This window comes from Falco punctatus, assembly GCF_963210335.1.
Source record: "Falco punctatus genome assembly, chromosome: 6".
Taxonomy (NCBI): Eukaryota; Metazoa; Chordata; class Aves; order Falconiformes; family Falconidae; genus Falco; species Falco punctatus.
In genome coordinates, this window is record NC_137585.1 from 33,828,553 (window position 1) to 33,850,506 (window position 21,954).

At 52.5% G+C, this 21,954-nt stretch overlaps 1 protein-coding gene across 2 annotated transcripts; it reads left to right on the forward strand.

Moving 5' to 3' along the window:
- Window positions 1-648: 648 nt before the first annotated feature.
- MCM5 (minichromosome maintenance complex component 5) lies at window positions 649-11,119 on the forward strand. Of its 2 annotated transcripts, none has more exons than XM_080392886.1 (17): window positions 649-787; window positions 1,070-1,252; window positions 2,160-2,286; window positions 2,398-2,526; window positions 2,980-3,152; window positions 4,423-4,578; window positions 4,676-4,842; window positions 5,452-5,623; window positions 5,794-5,905; window positions 6,654-6,797; window positions 7,118-7,183; window positions 8,157-8,333; window positions 8,437-8,549; window positions 8,820-8,948; window positions 9,214-9,356; window positions 10,190-10,317; window positions 10,760-11,119. In XM_080392886.1, exons 2-17 carry the CDS (start codon window positions 1,086-1,088, stop codon window positions 10,859-10,861), a joined length of 2,205 nt encoding a protein of 734 aa, XP_080249012.1. In that variant the 5' UTR covers window positions 649-787; window positions 1,070-1,085; the 3' UTR covers window positions 10,862-11,119. The 2 variants fall into 2 exon arrangements, with proteins under 2 accessions (XP_080249012.1, XP_080249013.1); XM_080392887.1 differs by having other exon boundaries at window positions 713-795.
- Window positions 11,120-21,954: the final 10,835 nt, after the last annotated feature.

Here is a 21,954-nt window from a genome sequence, read left to right on the forward strand (position 1 = left end):
CTCTGCTGGGCACGACCCGTTTCTGAAGGGCCAGAACGCTGACGCGATGACCTGCCAGCCGCCCCCCAAAATACACCGCTAGTCACGAGACAAGCGCCCCGGAGAACACGCACGCTGAGGCAGCGGCGGCACCACCGGCAGCCGCCCCCGTTCGGGTGCCGCCAGCCCCGCTGCCCTGCCGGGGCCACCCCTGCGGCGGTGCGGCCTGCCTGCCATTTCCCCACAGCACATCCCACCGCAACAGGCCCGGCCCGGCCCGGCCCCTCCAGCCCACAGCAACCTACCGCTCAGGGTCCACCCCCCCCCCCCCCCGAGCCCCGCAGGCGGAGCCCCCAGCCGCCCCCCAGGAGCCGGCAGCAGTCATTCATTTTACCCTCGGTAACTAACGCCTCCGCCCACCCCTCGGCCTGCAACGCTGCCCCCGCCGCGGCCGCGCCTCCCACCCGACAGCTGGGGGCCACCAACGCGCTCCCCGCCCCACGCACCGCCACCGAGATCCCGCCCGCCATTTCGCCTCTCCCCTCCCCACCCTTCTCCCCCAGATTTCGCGCCAAACCGCGCGCGGCCGGCAGGGGACGGCGCGCCCCGACCAATCTACGGCAGCGGCGAGGCCACGCGCTTCCTCCCGGGGCGGGGCGAGAGGACGGCGGGGGCCCAATCCGCGGCGGCGCGCTGCGGCCGGGCCAATAGGAGTGCGCGGGGGGGGCGGTGGCGCGCCCCGTGCGGCAGTTTGGTTTCCGCCGCGCGCTGCTTTTGCCGCGAAAAAGTTGGTGGCGGCTTCCCGCAGGTAGCGAGGTGCGGGGCGGGGCGGCGTGGGGTGGAATGGGTTGTCGGGGGTGTCCCTGGGGTCTTGGGGTGGGGGTGGAGGACGACAGGACCGGTGCGTGGGGTGGGTGCGGTGCGGCGCGGCGCGGCGGTGGGGGGGATCCCGTGGGACATTTGGTGCGGGGGGGTGGGGGGAGGGGGAGGAGGAGGGAGAGGAGGCTGGGCCCGGGGCTGAGGCTGGGCCCGGGGCCGGGGCTGGGCTGGGGCCGGGGCTGGGGCTGACCGTGCACTCCCACCCCCGCAGGGGAGCAGTAGTCGCCATGTCTGGCTTCGACGACCTCGGCGTTTTCTACAGTGACAGCTTTGGGGGTGATGCGTCGGTGGATGAGGGGCAGGTTCGGAAGTCGCAGCTGCAGAAGCGGTTCAAGGAGTTCCTGCGGCAGTACCGGGTGGGCACGGACCGGACGGGCTTCACCTTCAAATACAGGTGCTGCTGCAGCTGCTTTTCTCCTTCTGCACCTTACCCGCTCCTCTCCATGCTTCCACTCTGCTGTTAACCTCCTGCCAGCTATGCACACCCCAGAGAGACAATAGCCCATGTCAGCTTTTTTCTTGCCATAGGCTGTGAAGAGCTCTTTGTCAGTATAAGAAATTTTGCCTTTCCCATTTAGCCTTATAGGAAAACTGAGGTCTGGTGTTCTCCCAGATTTTTTGGCAGCCAGGCAGAGGTAGCAATAGAGGGATCCGCACTGCCAGGCTTGCACTTAATTGTGAAATTCAAGGTCTGTCTTGAAGTTCTAGTGCTTTCTGGTCTGGAATTTTGTCTGTATCCGTTAAAATCGGTGCAGCACTGTCCACATGTGCCTTCTGAGGCTGGGAAGGTCCCTTGACCATCCCTTTGCCTGTGCAGCCTGGGGACACACCTGTAGAGCATGGACACGGAGATGTATCATGCCAGGGCTGGAACAGTCTTTCACCTTTCATCTCTGAATTTCATGGATCCTTCCTGGCTTTTCTAAGGAGAACATTGCCTGCTGTGCTATTACTTTGGTGTCTTTAAACCATATTTTAGGTATAATAGTGTATTATCTTGTGTAGAAGTTTTCTAATTGCCTGTCTGGTTGTTTAGTAAACCATTAGTGCTTTGCATTGTGACTGCAAGCCCTGGTGTCCCTGGTCTTTCTGTCATTTTCTGTTAAATTTCAAAGTGGGTTTGGGTGAAAGATTTGCCCTGGTCTCCCCCTATACTTCTCTTGGCATTCTCTTGATTTTCCCTGTTTGCTTTCCAAACCAAGGACTCCCTTCAGAACGTTTCTTCTCTTCTCCTTGCTTGTCATAAGGTCACTGTGGGTGACTGCTGCTTTCTGCCCTGCAAACCGCTTATTGCCTTCCAGGGATGAGCTTAAACGCCACTATAACCTGAGTCAGTACTGGGTGGAGGTGGAGATGGAAGACTTGGCCAGCTTTGATGAAGATCTTGCTGACTATCTCTACAAGCAACCAGCAGAGCACCTGCATCTGGTAAGGGTGGAGGAGGCTGGCAACCTGGCATACTGACGTTGTCACATCGTGAGAGCAGCTCTGACAATATACTGTAATATACCTGTAATATCCTAGTTATTCCCTTTCTAGTTGGAAGAAGCAGCAAAAGAAGTTGCAGATGAGGTTACCCGTCCTCGTCCTTCAGGGGAGGAAACTCTCCAAGATATCCAGGTGATGCTGAGATCAGATGCCAATGCAGCCAACATCCGCAGCCTGAAGGTGAGGTGAATAGGCTGTCACACTGAGCAGTGAGTGACAGGGCTTCCTTGTGTGTGGGCGTGATTGCAGGAAAGCTTTTGGTACTTGATTGTGTAGTTCAGGACATGGGTTGTACATTAATTCACAAGGAGAGATACCCTGCAACTTAAATCACACTGCAAACGACTGTTATTGCTGGTCCCTGCTGCGGGGACATTATTGCTGTTGATGATGTTCTGCATGGAGTGTTTTGTTCTTTCCTCTCTTGCTTTGAAATCAGCATGGCTTAAGTCATGCCACATTCCTCTGTTGCTGCAGAGCAGAAGAGTGACATTGTGCAGGCTTTTTTGTTCTGGTACTTTAGTCTCATGGATGTGGGAAGTGTGGCTAAGAAAGAACTGTGTTTCTTTAGCTTCTATATTTTCCCAGCCATCCTCCAGTGATGACTTTCTCACCTTTCCTTTTCCTTTTCAGTCTGACCAGATGTCCCACCTTGTGAAGATCCCTGGGATCGTAATTGCAGCAACCCCTGTGAGAGCCAAAGCCACCAGAATAGCCATCCAGTGCCGTAGCTGCCGCAACACCATCAGCAACATCGCGGTGCGCCCAGGCCTGGAGGGTTATGCTCTTCCCAGGAAATGCAACACGTAAGGGCTGACATGGGGATACGTGCAGCAGGCTGGTGGGGGAAAAGAAGACTGTGCCCCCTTCTCCTCCTCCCCCTCCGTCCCATGAGCACCGCAGAGTCAGCTCCCTGTTGCACCAGACAAGCATCTGTGCTGCCTTCTGCCTCCTCCCTACGTTTTGCCCTTGTGGCTGCATGCACCTGTGGCTGGCGAGTTTTAGTTCCATACATCTGTGGTCACGCTGGTTTTGATGCTGCCTGACCAGTGCTGCAAGCAGTGTTGAGCAGCCATGTCCAGGGAGTTCTTTTTATCTGTAGGGCATTTTGCCTCTTGTACCTAAAGGTTCATTCCTGCCTCTAGCTGTCCCATAATGCTGTGTTAAGCTGCTGTCCTTTTTGAAACAAACTTCTTAACTTCTTTCTTCTGCTTCCCCCTCTCCAGGGGGCTGTTTTGCATTACCTTCTGTAGGGATGCCTTGCTACTAACCTTCAAATCCTGCTTTACAGCTCTGGATGCCAATGTGAACTGTGAGCATGAGGCTGCCGCTGTGCTGCAGCTCCTACGCCAACTGAATCCTAGTGGGTTGCGTCTTCGAGCTCATGCCTGCCAGTATTATTTTCTGTGGCTTACCTATAATGCAACTTGAGAAGCCTTTGGGATAGGGATCGTTCTTGCACGTAGTCTGTATGGCACCTCACACCTGATCCTTGACTGTGTGAGTGCATCTGCACTCTTGTGTTACCCTCCCTGAAAGCTCTGCATGGAGTCAGGCATCGGTAGTGATGTACTGAGACAGCAGCAGGACACGGAGGTGCTCGGAGAGCTTGTAGTCTAGCAAGGCAAATGCGTCTCGAGAGACTGAGAGGTTGATGGCAGCCTTGTCACATTGCTAATTGCTTTCTCACCAGAAACCACTTAACATTTGCTTTGTGTGCGAGGTCATAAAGAAAAATGCCCTGCTGTGTTGCTGAGCGTATACTGTTACCTTCTGTGTAATTAATGAATTACCTTCCTCCCTGCTTTTAGCTTGCAGGGGACAGGGGGAAGGCAGGGAGAGCACTCAGACAAGTATCACCCTGTTTGTGGCTTGTTCTCCTGCATGCTTTTGGCAGCTGTTGAAGACAAGACAGGGGGCTTGGTTTGGCCCTGTGTGACTGCCATCCTCACCTGCTGGGCACTGCTCAGGGGGGCGGCTGCTCTGGGCTCTGTCACTGCTGTCCCCTCTACAGGGGGGCTCCCAGGGGTGGCTCTTGAGTGCCAGCAACTTTGCCTGATTGATCTCTCCGCACAGAGAACAAGCTGGCCGCCCAAAGTGCCCGCTGGACCCCTATTTCATCATGCCAGATAAGTGCAAGTGTGTGGACTTCCAGATCCTGAAGCTGCAGGAGTCCCCAGACGCTGTGCCACATGGCGAGATGCCCCGGCACTTGCAGCTGTACTGCGACAGGTACCGGCGCCGTCTCCCCACCCTGGCCCCGCTGGGTGTTGCTGGTGCCATCCTTTCCCCCACTGAGATTCCTCTGCTTTCCCCTTCCTCCTCTTAGGTACCTGTGTGACAAAGTTGTCCCAGGGAACAGAGTCACTATCATGGGCATCTACTCCATCAAGAAATCTGCCCAGAGCAAGAACAGAAGCCGTGACAACGTGGGCGTGGGCATCCGAAGCGCTTACATTCGCGTGGTGGGCATCCGGGTGGACATGGAGGGCTCAGGTGAGGGCTGCTTTTGGTGACCTGGTCTGTGTTGGTGGCTTGGTGTTGGGAGAGGCCCCTCCCTGAACAAGGTGGTCCCTCAGCAAGGACTGTGTGAAATCACAGCCTGGATCCTTCTCCGCTGCTTAGATAGCAGAAGGTTCAAACCAGTCCAGGGGTCTGTCTTGCCCTGGATGCTCTGCAGTAGTCTCCTGTATGACTTTCAGTGATATTAAATGAGGCTTCAGCCTGAGTTCTCCAGGGTATTTAAGTGCTTTTATCTTATTGATCATAGTGGGAATCTACTAAGCCATCCCTGAGGATCTGGGCTGCAGTCAATAGTTACAATTGAGCTATGTATTTAAAACATGGTCCTGACTGTAATTCTCCCTCTGGTTCCTCCAGAGCTGTTTTGCCCAAGATCCTTCCTTTTCTCCTACCAGCCTTAAAGGACACAGCCTGCCTTGCTGGGATAGCAAATGCCGTCCCTCTCCACCCTTTCCACTTGGTGGCACTTGGCATGATCTTAAAGAAGGGATTTTGGTGGTGGCAGGTGGAGGGGGAGTAGTGTCATTTACTTGAAAACATCCATTTGTTTGCTGTTGCATCACTCTCCTCATCTGTGTACAGGACATACCTTTGCTGGCTCAGTGACCCCTCAAGAGGAGGAGGAACTTCGTCGCCTTGCTGCTATGCCCAACATCTATGAGACTATTGCCAAAAGCATTGCTCCCTCCATCTATGGCAGCACCGACATCAAGAAGGCCATTGCCTGCCTCTTATTTGGAGGCTCTCGCAAGAGGTGAGGAAGAGTCATCCTGGTGGAGAGAGAGTGGTGGCATGGTTGGCATTTATCCACAAAGCCTTTGTACAGTCTTCTGGTGGTGCTGCCAGCCACCTGCCACTTGTCAGCAATGCTTGAAAGGCTCACCCATCTTTCCTGCCTCTCTTCTTCCCACCCTGTCCCTCCAGGCTCCCGGATGGGCTGACCCGCAGAGGAGACATCAACTTGCTGATGTTAGGTGACCCCGGTACAGCCAAATCGCAGCTGCTGAAGTTCGTTGAGAGGTGTTCGCCCATTGGGGTAGGTGGCTTGAGGGTGCCCCCTTGTAGTGCAGCTTGTTTCTTCCTTCTGCTCCTGGCATAGCACCAAAGACTAGACGGTGGTCACAGCAGATACCTGCCCGTGCATCCACAGCTGGATCAGCTGGCAGAGGTGCAAACTGCCATTTCTGGTGCTATCTTGGAAGAGGTGGGGTGCAGGACAGAGGGTGGAGGAGGGAAGGGGGAGCAGGTAATGCCTTTCATTATGATATGAGCCAGGCTATTTGCAGACATCAAAAGACGTGACTGGTGCTGCTGTTTATTGTTGAATCTTGATTAGTGGAGAGGCTGGCTGGTCAGGACAAATGAAGTTGACTGCATCTCAGGCACGAACCTCTAGGCTGAACCCAGGCATGAAATTATACTTTCAGCTGTGCTTTCTTGTAGTCTCTATTAAACTCAGCCCATGACTACATTGTTTCATCAGCAGGGGGGGAAACAAAGCTAATGCAGCAGCCCACCAAACAATGAGTCACCCCTTGTTCTGCACTGAATACCTGTATTTGTGTGTCTGCAAGCCATTTGGTGCGTCACAGCTGCTTAGTCCACGGGCTGGGACTAGGCAATAGTCTTGCTCTGTACGCAGCAGGTCTGCTTTTTGTATGTGCTGAGGGGTTTTGCTTGAGGTCCTTGAATTTCCTCCAGCAGTGCTGGATTTGGCAGTGCTGGAGGTGCTCCGGAGCCCTACAGCGGCTGACGTGCTGTCCCCTTGTCCTGCATGCTGCTAGGTTTACACCTCAGGGAAAGGCAGCAGTGCTGCCGGCTTGACGGCCTCAGTGATCCGCGACCCTTCCTCCAGGAGCTTCTTCATGGAGGGAGGAGCCATGGTGCTGGCAGATGGGGGAGTGGTGTGCATCGATGAGTTTGACAAGGTACCCGTGGGGCTGCTTGTGTGGGAGCGGGGAAGAGAGCCCTTGGGCTGCCAGCTCCTCCTGGGAGAGCCCAGAGCTGCAGGAGAAAGGGCAACTCCTGATGCTGCCTCATTTTCTTATGGGGAAGGTCAGGGCATGGGGCTGCAGGGAAATCCTGGTTATGTCCTGTGCTCTTGGGCAGAGGTTTCTTGCAGAGCTTTACCTTGGGGGTTAGCATCAGTGGGTATGTATCTGAGGTCCAGCAGAGGTGACTGATGATGACTTTTTTTTTTTTTTTTTTTCCTCTCCTTGCCTCTTTTTTTCCCATCTTGGATGAGAAGATGCGGGAGGATGACCGTGTAGCCATTCACGAGGCCATGGAGCAGCAAACCATCTCCATTGCTAAGGTGGGCTGTGGGTGCACATCACCCCAGGGCAGGAGCCTGACTTGCTACTGAGTTTCTGAGAGCCCAGCAACCAATGGTCATGCATCTTCTGCCAGAATTGCCTGTTTTAGTGTCCAGGCAGTGGTTTTGATGGTTACTGGTTTCTCTGATCTGAGACTGGTCAGCCCTATGTGTAGGCTTTGCGTTGTCTTCTCTTAGGCAGCTTGAACTTCAACAGGGCTGAAATGAGCTCCCTTTGCTCTGCCTGTCCTCTGCTCCTCTAGATTTAGTAGTTTGGCTGATGTCCCTGTGTCACAGCCTGATGTCACTTCTTTTTCTTCCTTTCCACTGTTCTCCACCCCCTGAGGAGATCTACAGAAACTGTCTGATATCCTGGTACCAGGTCTTCTCTCAAATGAGAGTTTCTCTCTGTTTCCACTGCTCAAGCTTGCTTGCTTTTTTTTTTTTTTTTTTTTTTTTTTGTAGCAGTTCTGCTCCCTCCTGTTTGTTCTGGCCCACCCTTCAGCTGTTCAGCCCGTGGTAACAGAGCACCTGCCACAGCTTTTCCTTGCTGGTCGCTCTTGCCCTGCTACCTGCATACCTGCACTTTGCCCCCGAAGTTGCCCAGGGACACTCAGCCCCAGCTGCCCAGGTTCTGGCGCAGGTCACAAACCTAGGGTGGGTGGGGTCTTGTGTGTCTTTGCCCTTGGCATGAGGTTCAAATGAAGTTACTCAGTGCTCAAGTCTCAGCTGAAGCCAGTCCTCCTCTAGAAGGACATGTGGGAGCCCCACATAGCTCCTGTGCTGACCCTTCTCCAATATGGAACGACTACAGAGCAACTGGATGCTCCTTAAGGGGTTTTATTTATGTGCAAGTGATTGAGGATGAGTCCTTACAAACTGCTTTAGACCTTTTGCTATGAGTTAATAGCCTTCTACCCTGCTGTGACATGGTCATGGTCTTGACCCCATCCATTCCTCCCTCCCTCCGCAGGCAGGAATCACAACCACACTCAACTCTCGGTGCTCAGTGTTGGCAGCTGCCAACTCCGTCTTTGGGCGCTGGGACGAGACCAAGGGTGAGGAGAACATTGATTTTATGCCCACCATCCTGTCCCGGTTTGACATGATCTTCATCGTCAAGGATGAGCACAACGAGGAGCGAGACATGGTGGGTTGGGGCATGTGGGTGCAGTGGGGACTCATGGTGCCCTGTTTTTGGGGAGGAGGAAGCAGGGGGGTTCCTCCTGCCTGACTGCCTTCTGCTCTCCTAGACACTGGCCAAGCATGTGATGTCCTTACACGTGAGCGCCTTGACACAGACTCAGGCGGTGGAGGGTGAGATCGAGCTGAACAAGCTGAAGAAGCTCATCTCCTTCTGTCGGACGTGAGTGAGAGGCATGACCTTTTGGCAGCGCCCAGGCTGCCCAGTGGGAGGGAGGCAGTGGTGAGGAGCAAACCACGCAGCAGATGCTTGCAAGTGGTGGCACCCAATCTGGGTGACCTTTTTTGAAGTCCCGTCTCAAAAAAAGGGAAGCAAGAGCAGCTCATAATGGTGCCGCAGCATGGTGCAAGGAAGCGAGGGGTGTCTGGGGAACCCTCTGTGCAGGGGACCCTCCCCAGCGGCACTGCTTCCAGCTCCTGTCCCCCCTTGCAGGAGGTGTGGCCCTCGGCTGTCAGTGGCAGCAGCGGAGAAGCTGAAGAACCGCTACATCCTGATGCGGAGCGGCACTCGCCAGCACGAGCAGGAGAGCGACCGCCGCTCCAGCATCCCCATCACCATCCGGTGAGCAGCCCCGCCCTCCTCCCCCCACCGAAACCCTCGGGATTGGGGTTGCGTTACTGGGAGTCACCTGGGATAGCCCAGGCAGAGGGGGTTAGTGGGGTGCTGGGGTTTAGGGGAGCCTTCTGTGAACAGGGCAACATTGGAGGTGCCACAGGGGGGCAGAAGGTGGCCAGAGCGGAGTAGGTGGGGGTGTCAGGGGTTGGGTGGAAGGAGAAGACCCCTCATAGCTACTGTAGAAAGCAGGGAACATCTCTTCTGGCTGCAGGCAGCTGGAGGCCATTGTGCGCATTGCTGAGTCCCTGGCAAAGATGAAGCTTCAGCCCTTCGCCACAGAGGCAGACGTTGAGGAGGCTTTGCGGCTCTTCCAGGTGTCCACCCTTGATGCAGCCATGTCAGGCAGCCTGTCAGGTGAGGGGGAGATGCTCTGTGCTGGGGGCAGGAGGGACATTATGGGTCTGGTTGCTCGCGGCAGGGAAGACAAGCTCCCCTCCTTTTGCAGCATGATCAAACTAGTAGACTGCAACAAGGCTTTACCGTTGGTCAGATTCTACTGTCTGTGCTGTATCTCCTTCCTCCAGAGGTCAGACCACACTGCTCCTCCTCCATCCAGCCACCTCTCCCACCATCCTCAGGGCTATTTAACTACTTAGCTGAAACGAGCTACAGCTGCACATCATCCATGTCAATCAAGGCCACAGCTGCATGTTATCAATGCTAATCAACCCACTGCCTTCGTTCCTCTGCACCCTCCCAGGACCAGGCTGGCAGGGGGTGCTACCAGACAGGTGCTGGACCTGCTTTCTGAGCAAAGGCAAAGCACTGCTTGTGGTGGCAAGGGACTGTTATGGCTGTGGCTCACAGGGAGGGCAACAACAAATAGCACCGAGGGCCTTTCACCCATGCTGGACGAGGGAGAGATGGTCTTGGCTCCCTGTGGTCCCAAGAGCAGAGCCCAGTGGTGGAGGTGGTTCCCCAACCTGTTTGTCCTCTAACATCTTTCCCCGTGGGGGTGGCAACTACATTTCCTTGGGAGGCAGCGTGGCACAAAGGGTTTGAAGGAAGCTCCAGCAGTCATGTCCGCATTCAGCTGTGTCTTTGGAGCTCCACAACCTTTGATGGTAGATTAGTTTATGGGTTTCCTAAAGTCTCAGACGTGCTTCTTGTGGGACACACAGGAGATGGGCAGTGGCTTAGAGTGATGCCTGGGTGGCACAGGGAGTTCATGCAGCCTCTCCCTCCAGGGGCAGAAGGCTTCACGACACAGGAGGACCAAGAGATGCTGTCCCGCATTGAGAAGCAGCTCAAGCGTCGCTTTGCCATCGGCTCTCAAGTGTCAGAGCACAGCATTGTCCAGGACTTCACGCGACAGGTGGGACAGGGACCCTGCGGACGGTTGGGATGTGAAAGTGGGGACTCCAGGCTGCCACCTGGGGGGTGAAAGCCATTCCCCAAGAGGTGGCTGAAGAGCGTTCTGGTCATACCTGCTTTTGAAGTTATTTGTAGGGAGTGGTGTGCAGTGTGATTGCAGAGTTTAAAGGAGTGAAGGAAGAATGCATTTTTCTGCAGAAGCACTGAGGTTTGGGGCTGTTTGGGTAGGTTGCTGTGCCACCCTTGGAACCAGAACCATTTGATTTATGATACTGGCTGCAGTCACACCTGAAATAGTGAAAGGAACATCAGCACCTGATGCCACAGGGCTCCTTCCCTTCAAAGAGGGACAAGCCAGGCTTTAGTGGAGGTTGCAGGTTTCTGCTGGACTCTAGTGAGCTTTCCGCTGCCAGCTTATCTCCCCTTGTTCTCCCCTTTTCCAGAAATACCCAGAACATGCCATCTACAAGGTGCTGCAGCTGATGATGCGGCGGGGGGAGATCCAGCACCGCATGCAACGCAAAGTCCTCTACCGCCTCAAGTGACCTCCCCATCTTGCACTGAGAGGGAACCGCTGCTGTCTGACGCCTGCGCGTGTACAGGCAGTGCTCCATGGCATTGGAGCCCGCTCCTGGAAGTGGCTTTTCCTTGGGGAGCCAAACAGCCCAGGGCCTCCCTCTTGAACCAGGGTTCGTTCGCGGTGGTCAGAGTTCCCCTTGGATGCTTTGTCACTGTATCATGTTGGTGTTTCTCTGAATTCCAAAAGCTTTTAGTGTGTATTAAAATAAAAACTAGTACTGGTAGCCCAGGGTCTTTGGCTGCTCGGAATGACAGAGGGAACGTGTCCCCTTCCCCCTTGAGAGGTAGTGCAGGATTTTGGCTGGAAAGGCGTCCCTCCTGCTCATCCTGCGTTACCCACACCCCAGCACCCCCCTGGGGACTTGCCTCAAAGCAGGATGCAATCCCATGGGCAGCACCAGCAGTCCTAAAGGCAGAAACTAATTTCTCACTCGGGGTTTGGTCTGTCTATTAAGATATAAATGCTGTTGGCACAGGCTGCCCTGTTGGGCTTTGGTGCAGGAAGCACCTTACCTGGTCACAGCGTGCAGCGGCTGCCGTCTTCCCAGTCTCCTGGCGGCAGCGGAGGAAACAGCCTGCTGTTCCAGGCTTCAAAGCTGCTCAGCTTTTCCCTCCTTCCCCTCTCCAAGGGCTGCAGCAGTCAAATGCTTTACCCTGCAGCAAAGCGCTGTGAGAGCCCTGCTGGAGGCAGGGGCAGAGCCCCCCATTTGCCCCACTGAGGATGGGGGTGCAGGGTGATGCCCAAGAGCTGTGTGCCCTCATCCAAGTAGCCTCTGCCACCTTGTTTATGTGCTGACTGCTGTAGGGACTGTGGTCCTACTCACCAGGAACCTCTCGTGCTCTCTGCCCTGGGGTGGGCTTGTGCAGCAGCCAGTAGCCCTTCTGTATTTGCTGCATGACCTTGCGCGTGTCCAACCCTGCAGGTTTTTATCATTTCTAGCAAAGTAGTATTGGTTCTCTTCAATGTCCTCCTGAAGACCTAAGGTGCAGGTTGTCCCTTGCCAGGCACCTCGGGGCCACTGCCGGTGTGTGAGATGGTGAGGGACTGAAGGCAGTGAAGTCTTGGGCGTTGCAAGCGAGCAAAGACACTGCAGGTGCCAAGAGGCTGCTGCTATGTCTGTGGGTGACCTTCAGGCTGAAAAACACCACAGGAGAGGCTTCGTTAGCAAAAGAAACGTTCAGGGCCAGCAGAGGGTACCAGAGCCTTGAGGATGCTGGGCTGCGGTGCTGCACGCAGCGCTGCTCCCTCTGAGAGCAGGAACCAAGGGGTCCCTTGTGGGAGGGCGCAGAGTGTAGGGTACCCCCAGCCTGGCAGCTGTCACACAAGGACTAGGCTCCACTGCAACCCTTGCCGGGGGGTTCAACAGCATCCTTCTGTTTCTGCACGGCTCACAGTGCACTCCTGATGGGGCTGGAGGTGGTTATGAGGTCGGGGGTCTGTCTAGAGGGGCCAGGGTCATGGTGGCCCTGGTGGGACTGGCTGCACATTCGAGAAACAACCTCCTGCTCTTCATTATCTAATTTTTCGGATGGGGCTGACCACAAAGAAGGGCTGGAGGGGTGAAGAGGCTGTCCCAAAGGCTCCCAATAGGATAGGCAGGGACAGGTCTCCAGAAACCTCCCCTCAGTCATTGTATTGCCTTGTATTTTCCCTTTAAAAGACTCCTCTTCCCACACTGTTCCCTGGCTAGGAGGTAGGGCTGGAATAAGAGAAGGATGATGCTGCTCTGTGGAGAGGATCAGCTCCATCGAGGAGAAATAAATGAATATGGGAGTAACAGGGCCACATTCTCACCTGGAGACTGGAGTTCCCCAAACCGCCAGTGTCTATTTGAAAGCATCCTGCCCCCCTTGCAGGCTCCTGTGCCCCTGATCAAGCACTTGATATTGCAGCATCAGGAGGTTAAAGCAGGGTCAACACGGCCCCATGCAGCAGCGTGGTGTCATGGCTGTTTTCCTGCCACATGCTGTAGCCCACTCAGTGCTGTTGTAATGGCCCTACAGGTGTCTCAGCCCCTGCCACCCTTCCGCAGCACCTCTGTCCTTGCTTTGGAAATGCTGGCAGTGCCTGTCTGTCTGTGGTCCTTCTTCTGGAGGTGCAGTAAGAGCAAAGCAAACGAGGAGGTGAGTATGGGACTGATACCCGCAGCCTGCTGTTAATGCTGCATCTGGAGGAAGATGTGAGCCTCTGTTTCCAGGCTTGGAAAGAGCACCCAGCAATGGGAAGAGGCTAGGTGGGCAGAGAGTGTCCTGGGAAAGGGACTGGCAAGTGGAACACAGTGCAAACAGCTCTGTTTCCATCACCCTTCTTGTTTCTTTCCTTCCTCCCTCCCTCCCTCCGCAGACATTATCCCAGCCTTTCTTCATGATCTTTGCCCTGTGCTGGAGCAGTAGTGCATGGGTGGATTTTGACTGCTGACTGCCAGTGGTGCTCAGGTGGTGCTCACAAGGTACAGAAGAGCCAGCGTCCCAAGGTACATCGAGCTATGCTGGGTGTTGGCAGGTGCAGAGGTTGGAAATTTTTGGGGGGTTGTTTTGTTGTTTTAATGACATGATAGGAGGCAGAGGCATGTTTCTGTGATGATGATCAGCATGATTGATCTCTTCTTGCTATAAAATGTGTTGATTATACAGCACAAGGTTATGTAAGTGTACGTACAGTTTGAGACATTGTTTAGCAACTAATATATGCAGCTCTATCACAAGAAGTGGAGCTGGGATGTGTCTAACTCCGGTATCATCTTGGAAATAGAGATCATTGATTAGTAATAGCTTGTTTTGAACGTTGCACTGAAGATGAAAATTTTGTGGGGAACAGTTGGGTAAATGCTTGGCAATATCTACTTGACAAGGGGTCGGTGGTCCTCCTGGTGAAGATGACCAGCTTTTTCCTCAAATGATAGCTACTTGATGAAGGATTGGTCATCCTCCTGATGAAGGTGCCTAAACTTTAGTCATCCCTGAGGTTCTGGCATGCTGAGACTTGGGACAGAGTCCCTGTCTAGGTGTCCTTTGGTGACCAAAACTACTGTTCTCAAATCCAGTGCTAACAGAGAGAGTAAAACCAGCCAGCCTTAGCCACTTCTCATCTGACCAGTGCAGCGTTCCCTTGCCTAGCCTGCTGACCTGGCCTTGTCCTTTACCTCAGCGCTATGGCACCAGCACAGGAGGCCCCTTCCCCACCCTTGGCTGGTCACCTGGGGTAGTACAGCTGGATGAGTGAAACCAGCACAAACCAGGCAGCTGCCAGGGATGCTCAGGTGCCTTTGATTCAAAGCTTGGGCTGGTGTAGGAGCCACCCACTTCTTGCCACAGTAATGGCCCCTGAAGAACTTGCAGATTACATGTGATTCTGTATGAGAGGTGTTCATCCCTGTGAGCTGGGAGGAGTTTCTCACTCCAAACAGATCCAGTGCACTGGGCTTTTGCCAGCCTTTTTGGATCTCTGTGGGAGGGCCAGGTTGGGATTCATCTGACCAGGTGTCAAGAGCTGTGTCTGAGCAAGGTGCTCCGTGTCAGTGCAGGGGGGTGAGCGCTTCCAGACAGCAAGCTGTTTTATCCAAAGTAAATGTTTAAAAGAAACCAGAGAAGCTGTGCCCTAGTTGCACTTGTTTTCTCTCTGTTGACTACAAAAGGAGGTCAGGGCAACTAGACTGAGTAGGTATTTTTGCATCATAGGCATCTCAAACTGGGGAGATGTGCGTGTCCTTCCCCCCTGTGTGCCATACCGCTGTATTGGAGACGGGCTTTGGTGGAGGCTTGCTTTGGGTGGCTAACTTTGGGGCAGCTTCACTAGGTTTGATTCTCTTTCCTCTTACATCAAGCTCATCAGAATATCTCTCTGGAAATTCAGTGGAGCTCCACTGCTGTAAAATCCAGCAAAGCTGAGTCATCACATCTGCACTGCTCAGATCTCTTCCATCTCTGTGTAGGATGAGAGCTGTTGCAATGCAACAACATAACCTCTGAGAGTGTTGTGAGTGTCACTTCCTCCATAAAATAAAACAAAACTGAACTGCAGAGTCCTGAGGGCTATTGCTCAAGGATGTGAGATAAACACTGGCAATCAGAATATGCTGATATGGGCAACGTGAGAAACTATCTGAGCTGGTCCACCAAGCACTGACCTCAAACGAAGGAAGCTGGAGCTCCTTCCCCCTTTCTGCTACTGACTTGCTGGGCTAGTTAAGCAAGCGACTTCATCTCCTTGCCTGTCCTGGGTAATAATCTTTTTGGAGCAGAGACCAGCTCTTACCATGATTTTGTGTAGTGCCTGGCACAACAGTAGCCCAGTCTCAGTGGCAGAGTCTATCTGCTGACATAAATAACATTAACACATTCTAAGGCTTCTCCAGCCATCACCAGGCTGAGAACTGATCTCCTGGAGGCAAAGAAATCCCCGTGGTTTCTCTGGACAGTGCCAGAAAAGACCAAGAGACAAAGGGAGAAGTCCCTGGGAGGGAGACCATGGTGCAGTAATGCCATGCTGCAGCAACGCCATGCTGCCATGACATCGCTCATGTGTCGTGGGTCTGGGTGTCTGTGATGTGGTCTGCTGGGCAGGGGTGTCTCATGCTGAGTTTCAAGTCCTTCAGGAGGTTTGACTAACAGCCCATATCACCTAATTCTGGGCTAGGCTCCTTCAAAATCACTCATTCTCCCAAAGCTGTGTTGTACAAACGCCCGCTACTGTTCTTTCTCCCATTTTGCCCATCCCTTTGCAACATCCTTTGCTCCTTATTGCACACCTGCTCCAGGTTTCTCCCAGCAATGCCAGCCAGTCCATTTTGTCCTCCTCCACTCCACTGCATGGCTCATGCCTGCTGTCTTTTCTCCTCTGCATGGTCATCCCCTCCTATTCCCCTTCTTGGCCATGGCGCTCAGACCCTGGCCACCTTGCAGAGTGTCCAGCACAAGCCTCCCGCTTCTGTTTTCAAGCCTGCTGCCTTCACAGGCAGGCAGGACACTGGGGCATAACATGCTGGATCAGCTTGCAGGGCGGCCTGTTAGGAACGTGACACCAAGGGACATGCATCAGAGAACGTCCCCTGGACCATCTGCTGCTTCTTGGCTGTTCCTTTCCTCCCTGCCCTTCAGCTTTCATCCAGCCAAGATGCGCCACCTCCTCTCCCTGTTCTTGATCTTTACCTCATGTCACCGTCCCTTTATTTCTAATGGTTTGCTTTGGTTTTTTTCCTTTTCTCAGACTCCTGTGCAGGCAATTTGGCCAGAAAAGACAGGCAACACTGGATTATATATATGCTCTTTGCACCACACACTTTTTGACCCTCAGAATGAAAGCAGAAGCATTATCCTGCCTGCCATGCTCCAACTACCCATGAAATGCTTGCTGAGTCTATCCACAGCTGGCCACATGCTGTGCACTCATCAGCATCCACACCTCTGCAGTATAAATAGACATCTATAAATAGATATGTAGACATCTTTCCTTTCTGGAAATTCTTCACTTGATGGAATCTGTCAGGTCTCAAACTGCACCTGGTACTTTGTGGACTCTGTCACAAGTGATCATAAAGATGAACTTCAGCATATCGCTAGGGCTACAGAGTTAAACACACAGCGCTCAAGATATGTATAAGGTTTTTAGAGCAACAGTTGAAAGGTCATCTAGCATCTAGTTGAAAGGTCTAGGTAATATTGCCATCCTAGACCCTCGCACCAGAATAAGGTGTACATCCACCATTACAAATTATCTTCAATTTGTGTTTTGTAATAAGGAAGAGTTTTGTGGTCTGACCAGGAGTGCAGGGACTGTCACCGATCTGGGAAGTTTGCCATCCATGTGGGTCCAGCAGGTGAAGGGTGAGCGGCCAGGTTGGGAAAAAACAAAGGACACAAAGAGGGGAACAGCTCTCCCGGTACCATGTGGCTCTCACAAACTGGTCAGTGGCAGAGCTCTACGTACTTGATGCTCAGTCCAGATCTTCCGGCAGCACAATTGCTGCAACAGGGGAACCACAATGTCTGATTTACCTGGCTTCTCCTGAGTCAGGCAGTTAAAATATCATGGTTTCCACAGTAACATCACTACTGCCACACCGCACCAACGTCACTTTACTGTACCCTATTCAGATGCAGATGCAACTTCCAATAATAGATACATCACGTGGAGAGAGGGTGAAGACCCTAGTCTTGAGTTAAAGTGAAACCTGAGTTGTTGTGGTCAGAAGGACCCTTTTGTCCCAGCTTACCTGACCTCCTGCATGACACAAGCCCTAGAGGTCCGGCCAAGGAGCCCAGCGATTGAAGCGCTCCATGGGAAAAAGCAAATTCTCACTGGCTGCCTTCATGTGATGTAAAATTGATTTGCTTTCCAAGAGGCTGGAAAACTCAGGATTCTAAAATGGCCAAGAAAAGTTGATCCCAAAGGCCCTCAAAGTTTTCCCCAATGAACATGACCAGTTGGTATGAAGGCAAAGCGCAGAAGCACATGTATTCATACCCAGGACCACACAAAACAATCATGTGTGGTCATGCGGAATCAGACAAGGCAGATCCACACCTGTATTTCACGTGACTTGGCAGGCATATTGCTGCGGTGCCTCCCCATGCCATGCTATTTGACTGTTTTCCAAAACCTCAGTGGAGAAACCAGGACTTCTGCTCTTTTGTCTCTTGCACTGGAGAAAAGGGTAACATTAGGTCAGAGAACCAGCTCAGAAGGAGAAGCCCATCATTTGAGTCCTTTCTCTATGAGAAAAAACAGAAGACCTATTTGTTTGTGGTTCGAGCTGCATGCCCCAAACCCAGAGACACACAATTTACTGTCATGACCCCGTCACCTTTCCTGCTCCTCAGAGGATAAAATGGTTTCCTGTTTATTCCAATGGGCAGCTGTTGTATCCCCAGGAGAGAGCAGCACTCATGGTTAATATGGCTGATGTCCAGATAGGTTTCGCAGAAGTTGCTTGTTTGTTCACTGGGCCATCCAGCAGCTGCTGAACGTCCTGCCTTTGAGAATAGGAGACTCCCAGGCAGTTCTCAAATGCTTGAGCATGGGAGAAGACTTGCTCCCCCTACACTGGGATTGGCAGGCAGGAAAGAGGTACTGAGGACTTCTTCAGCTTCTGCCATGTGCTGGAGTGTGTTGGGAGCTGTAGGGCCTCCTTCACCTTCTCCACCTGGTTGATCTGTGCCCCAGGGATGTTCTGCATTATCCATGGGAGAGCAGAGGCAGTGCGCTGTCTTGGGGTCTCATAACCTTGGCAAATGCTGCTAGACATGAGGCGGGGTTGCCAAAGCTGTGAGGCATCCAGGACCAGGGAGAGAAAATCCCTGTAGTCAGGGCCTAGGCGAGAGAAGTCTGGAGATGTGGGCAATCCCTGGAAATCACTAGCGAAATATTATCACCATGGGAGCCACTCCTCGAGCTGCTTTTGTGGTCACTCGGACAAAGAGTGTCTCAGGATGTGGAGGATGCAGCCCCTGGGGTGTTCCCAGCCAGACATGCAATCACCATCGGCCATTTTTGGTCTCCTCCATCAACATGGAAGAGGCAGTTAAATTACAACACCCTTGGGAAAGAAGCATCAAAGACAACTAAATGCAGGAGAAAGACAAAGCTTGCTGCCTCCTGTGTCTGTGTGCTTCTCTTTTCAAATCAAAATCACTTTTCATGTTTGCTTTCCTTCTTTGCTTCTGCCTGGCAGGACTGTGTTGGCTGTTCATGTTTTTAAATGCCACAGTGACCCAGATATGGAACAGGCAGGTGGTGATCCAGGCAGTGGGCTTCTATCTAACTCTGCTTATGCAGCCAGCTATGAATTGCTGAAACGGAAAGAAATCAAAGCCTAATCTCCAGTGACCCATACACGGGCATCGTAGCACTGTCAGTCTGGAACTGGGGCACTGAGACACAGGCTGCGAAGTAGAGACATGGTGAGCTAGCCTAAGGAATCCATCGTGCCCTCTGGTGAAGCAAGCACTGGTGCCAACCCTGCATCTACTCACTGGCTTTGCTTTTCAGCAGCACCTACCGTGCGCATCTCCGGGCTGGGGAAGATGCTGGCTCACAGGCAGTGCAATGGCTGAGGGCTTTGGAGAACCCCTGTTGAAGTGGTAATTTGTTTCAAAGCAGGTAAACTGCCCGCTTATAGTGTAAGAAAGGTTCTGTCCTGGGTGCCACGGTGAGCAGCAAGAGGTAGGTGAGATCTGTACAGCCCAAATTGCTCTGAATGAGCTAGCTTCTCTGATTATTCTGGTCTCTTTTGTGGGCTCCCTTTATGTGAAGGTGACAACAGAGCAAAGGGTTGCTGGTGCAATCGAAGGCTGCCTGGACAGGGCATGTGAGACAATCGATGGGTGCTGGTAGAGGCAAGGGAGGTACAAGGCTAACAGTGGGGCTGCTGAGAGGCAGGAGGGGAGATCTTGTGTAAAGCATGCCTGTGCCTCCTCAGTCTTAAACTGGTTCCTAGTTCAAGCAGTGACTTGGCACCTTGCAATCAATAACAACATCTATCCTTTCAAACCCTTTGGTGGTAGAGAAGACTGTTCATCCTCCTGCAGAGGAAGGAGTTGGGACACAGGAAAATGGTATGTATTAGCCCAAGGTGCACAACAAAGAAGGACGAAAAAATCCAGCTTCTTCAGTCCTAGGCTCTGCTCACAGGGATTTCCTTCATCCTACAGATGCCACATCCATGGTATTTTTTAATCCTGCTGAACTCTCCCCTGCTCTTTAGGAAGCAGAGAAACATGTGCCATGACTTTTCACCTCCGTAATGTCCCCTTCCTTCTGTTGTTAGCTCTTTTTTGTTTTCCCACTTTCCTTCCATCTCAAGCCTTCCTCTCCTCGTGGGCTAAATCACAGCCCTCTGTGTGGAACACCTTTGCTCCACAAAAGGCCAGCGACACCATGAATAAATCCCCTCTGAAGTGTTTTGCCTGGCTGACCTACATTTGCTGCTGCTTTGATTATGTGTCCTCAGCAACTTTAATGAAACAAAAGCTAATTTTCCTGCTCATGCCATTCATACTGATTTGTGGCAGGACAGTCTTCCCAGTACTGAATTGCCAGGTTTTGCTCTCAGTCCCAGCATTAGCAGCAGTGGTGTGCTGTCCTGACCTCCATGCTGTTGTCCTCTCGCTGTCCCTTGCCTGTTCTCATCCTGCTTTGTGCTTCTCAGCCTGTGTCCCTTCCTGTGGTGCGTGCATGGCCTCATCCTGTGCATTTCCTCAGAGCCACCAGCTTCTGCTCAGCGATCACCCAGCCACCCCTCTGGGGCTCCCTCCACAACTCATTTGCTCTTTCTGCTGGATGCAGCATGCTGCTGCCTCCTGAAGCTGCTCGCTGTGTGCGTGCGTTGGCTAGAACCTGTAGGAAGCCAAGCGATGGTGATGATGCACCCCTCCGTGCTTCCAGTCACAAGGAAGGTGGGAATGACCCCAGTTAAAGAGTTGCTCAGAGCTGTGATGGTTGTTAGTGGTGATCACATCTATTGCAACAGGAGTTCAGGGAGAGTGTGGATCCGGGCCTTGCTGTCTGGAAAGAAGGGAGTCCCTGCTTCCGTGCATTTCGGCCAAATACGTTGACAAATAGCAGAGGTGAAGACTGTATTATGTTAGAGAGAAAAATGATTGCTGTGCTTCTCTGCAAAAGGTAAACGGGTTTCTGTTTAAGCGTAATTTAAATATCAGAGGAATGATGATCTTACGAATGAAACACAACACCTCCAGGGGCTTATTCCTGTATCAGCCACTAATTCACAGTGTGACCTTCAGTAATTCATTCAAACTCTCTCTGCCTCGGTCACTTCTTGTGGCAAACAAGCCCAGTGACAGATTCCTTTCTTGTAGAGGTCTTGTGAGGACTATGCATCTCCACGAGATCTTACGGGATACATCAAAGGCAAAGCATTTTTTTCACCGAGACTGCATTTAATATCCTCAGCGCTGTAACACGCCACATTAGCTCACCAGTGCTAAGCCTGGAGCCTCCCACAGAGCCCGTCCCACTTGCCTCATGCAAAGGCGTGTGTTGCCCCTCCACAGCCACTTCTCAGCACAGTTCCTTCCTCTGCCCCTGCTTTCCTGGGTATCTTTTTAGCCTCCCTAACACCTCCTCCCTTGCCATAGCATGCCGGTCTTCAAAGAAGAGCCCTTGCCTCAGCACAGATGAGCACTGCCAACCATTTCCCTTTAAAAGGAGATGTTGCCTCAGCAACCAAAGTTTTGAAGTTGGGCAAAGTTCTGAAAAAAATCCCCCAATTGTGATAGGAAATGACACTTGGGAACAAATGTACCATGTTGCCATGGCAGCCTGAATACTTGCACGGAACTTGGTGTTTTGAAAATATAAAAAGACCGTGCTTCAAGCCAGTCCAACTAACTTAATGCCTTTGTCAGGTAGCTGCACACCAAGTGTCTGGTGTTTACATTTCATACCTGGCATGTGAGTGACTCCACTTCTGAAATGGAAGTAGCTTCTGCTCTCAATCTGACAGAGGACTTTGCGAGACTGCAGGTTTTTCTGGGTTGCCTGGGCTGTTATTGATCTGTTTGGGTTATTTCTGTCATTTGAAGTCCATCAGTTCTTGGTTGTCTTGGTTTCCACATCTGCGTTTTATCTGTAATTTCATTTAGTGCATTTTATGCCAGTGTCTGGGCTAAAAACAGCAGGTGATTTGTTCAGATATATGGATCCTCTTCCTAGTCCCACAATAATCCATCCCTTTCCTTTGAGCCATCAGGTGTGTGGGTGGCTTTCAGGGGCTACAGTCTGCTTCATTCAGCTCTTTGAACTGAACCAAATATGATTTTTCTCCATCAGGTAGATGCCTTCTAATCGCAGTGAGGAAGAGGGTAATCGGCCTGAGGGTATTCCTGTGACTCTCTTTGCAAGCCTAAAGGTGAACAGAACTCCTGTGAGAGTCTGTAAGACCATCCACATCTGGAGTTCATCACCATTTCCCCTAGAAAGGCCTGATTCTCATTTGGCATCTACTGACTAGGGCTCCCTGTGGCCTGGGAAGCTGGGAAGGGAAGGAGAGAGGGAAAGTAGATTTCAGTGATCTGTTGCTGTTATCCTTCACTATTTCAG

Excerpts from the sequence above, each read along its gene's own strand:
- MCM5 (XM_080392886.1), top strand. The coding sequence starts at position 1,086 with ATGTCTGGCTTCGACGACCTCGGCGTTTTCTACAGTGACAGCTTTGGG. Across the intron at positions 8,949-9,213 it reads AGCATCCCCATCACCATCCG|GCAGCTGGAGGCCATTGTGC; the intron begins GTGAGCAGCCCC and ends TTCTGGCTGCAG. Across the intron at positions 10,318-10,759 it reads TCCAGGACTTCACGCGACAG|AAATACCCAGAACATGCCAT; the intron begins GTGGGACAGGGA and ends CCCCTTTTCCAG.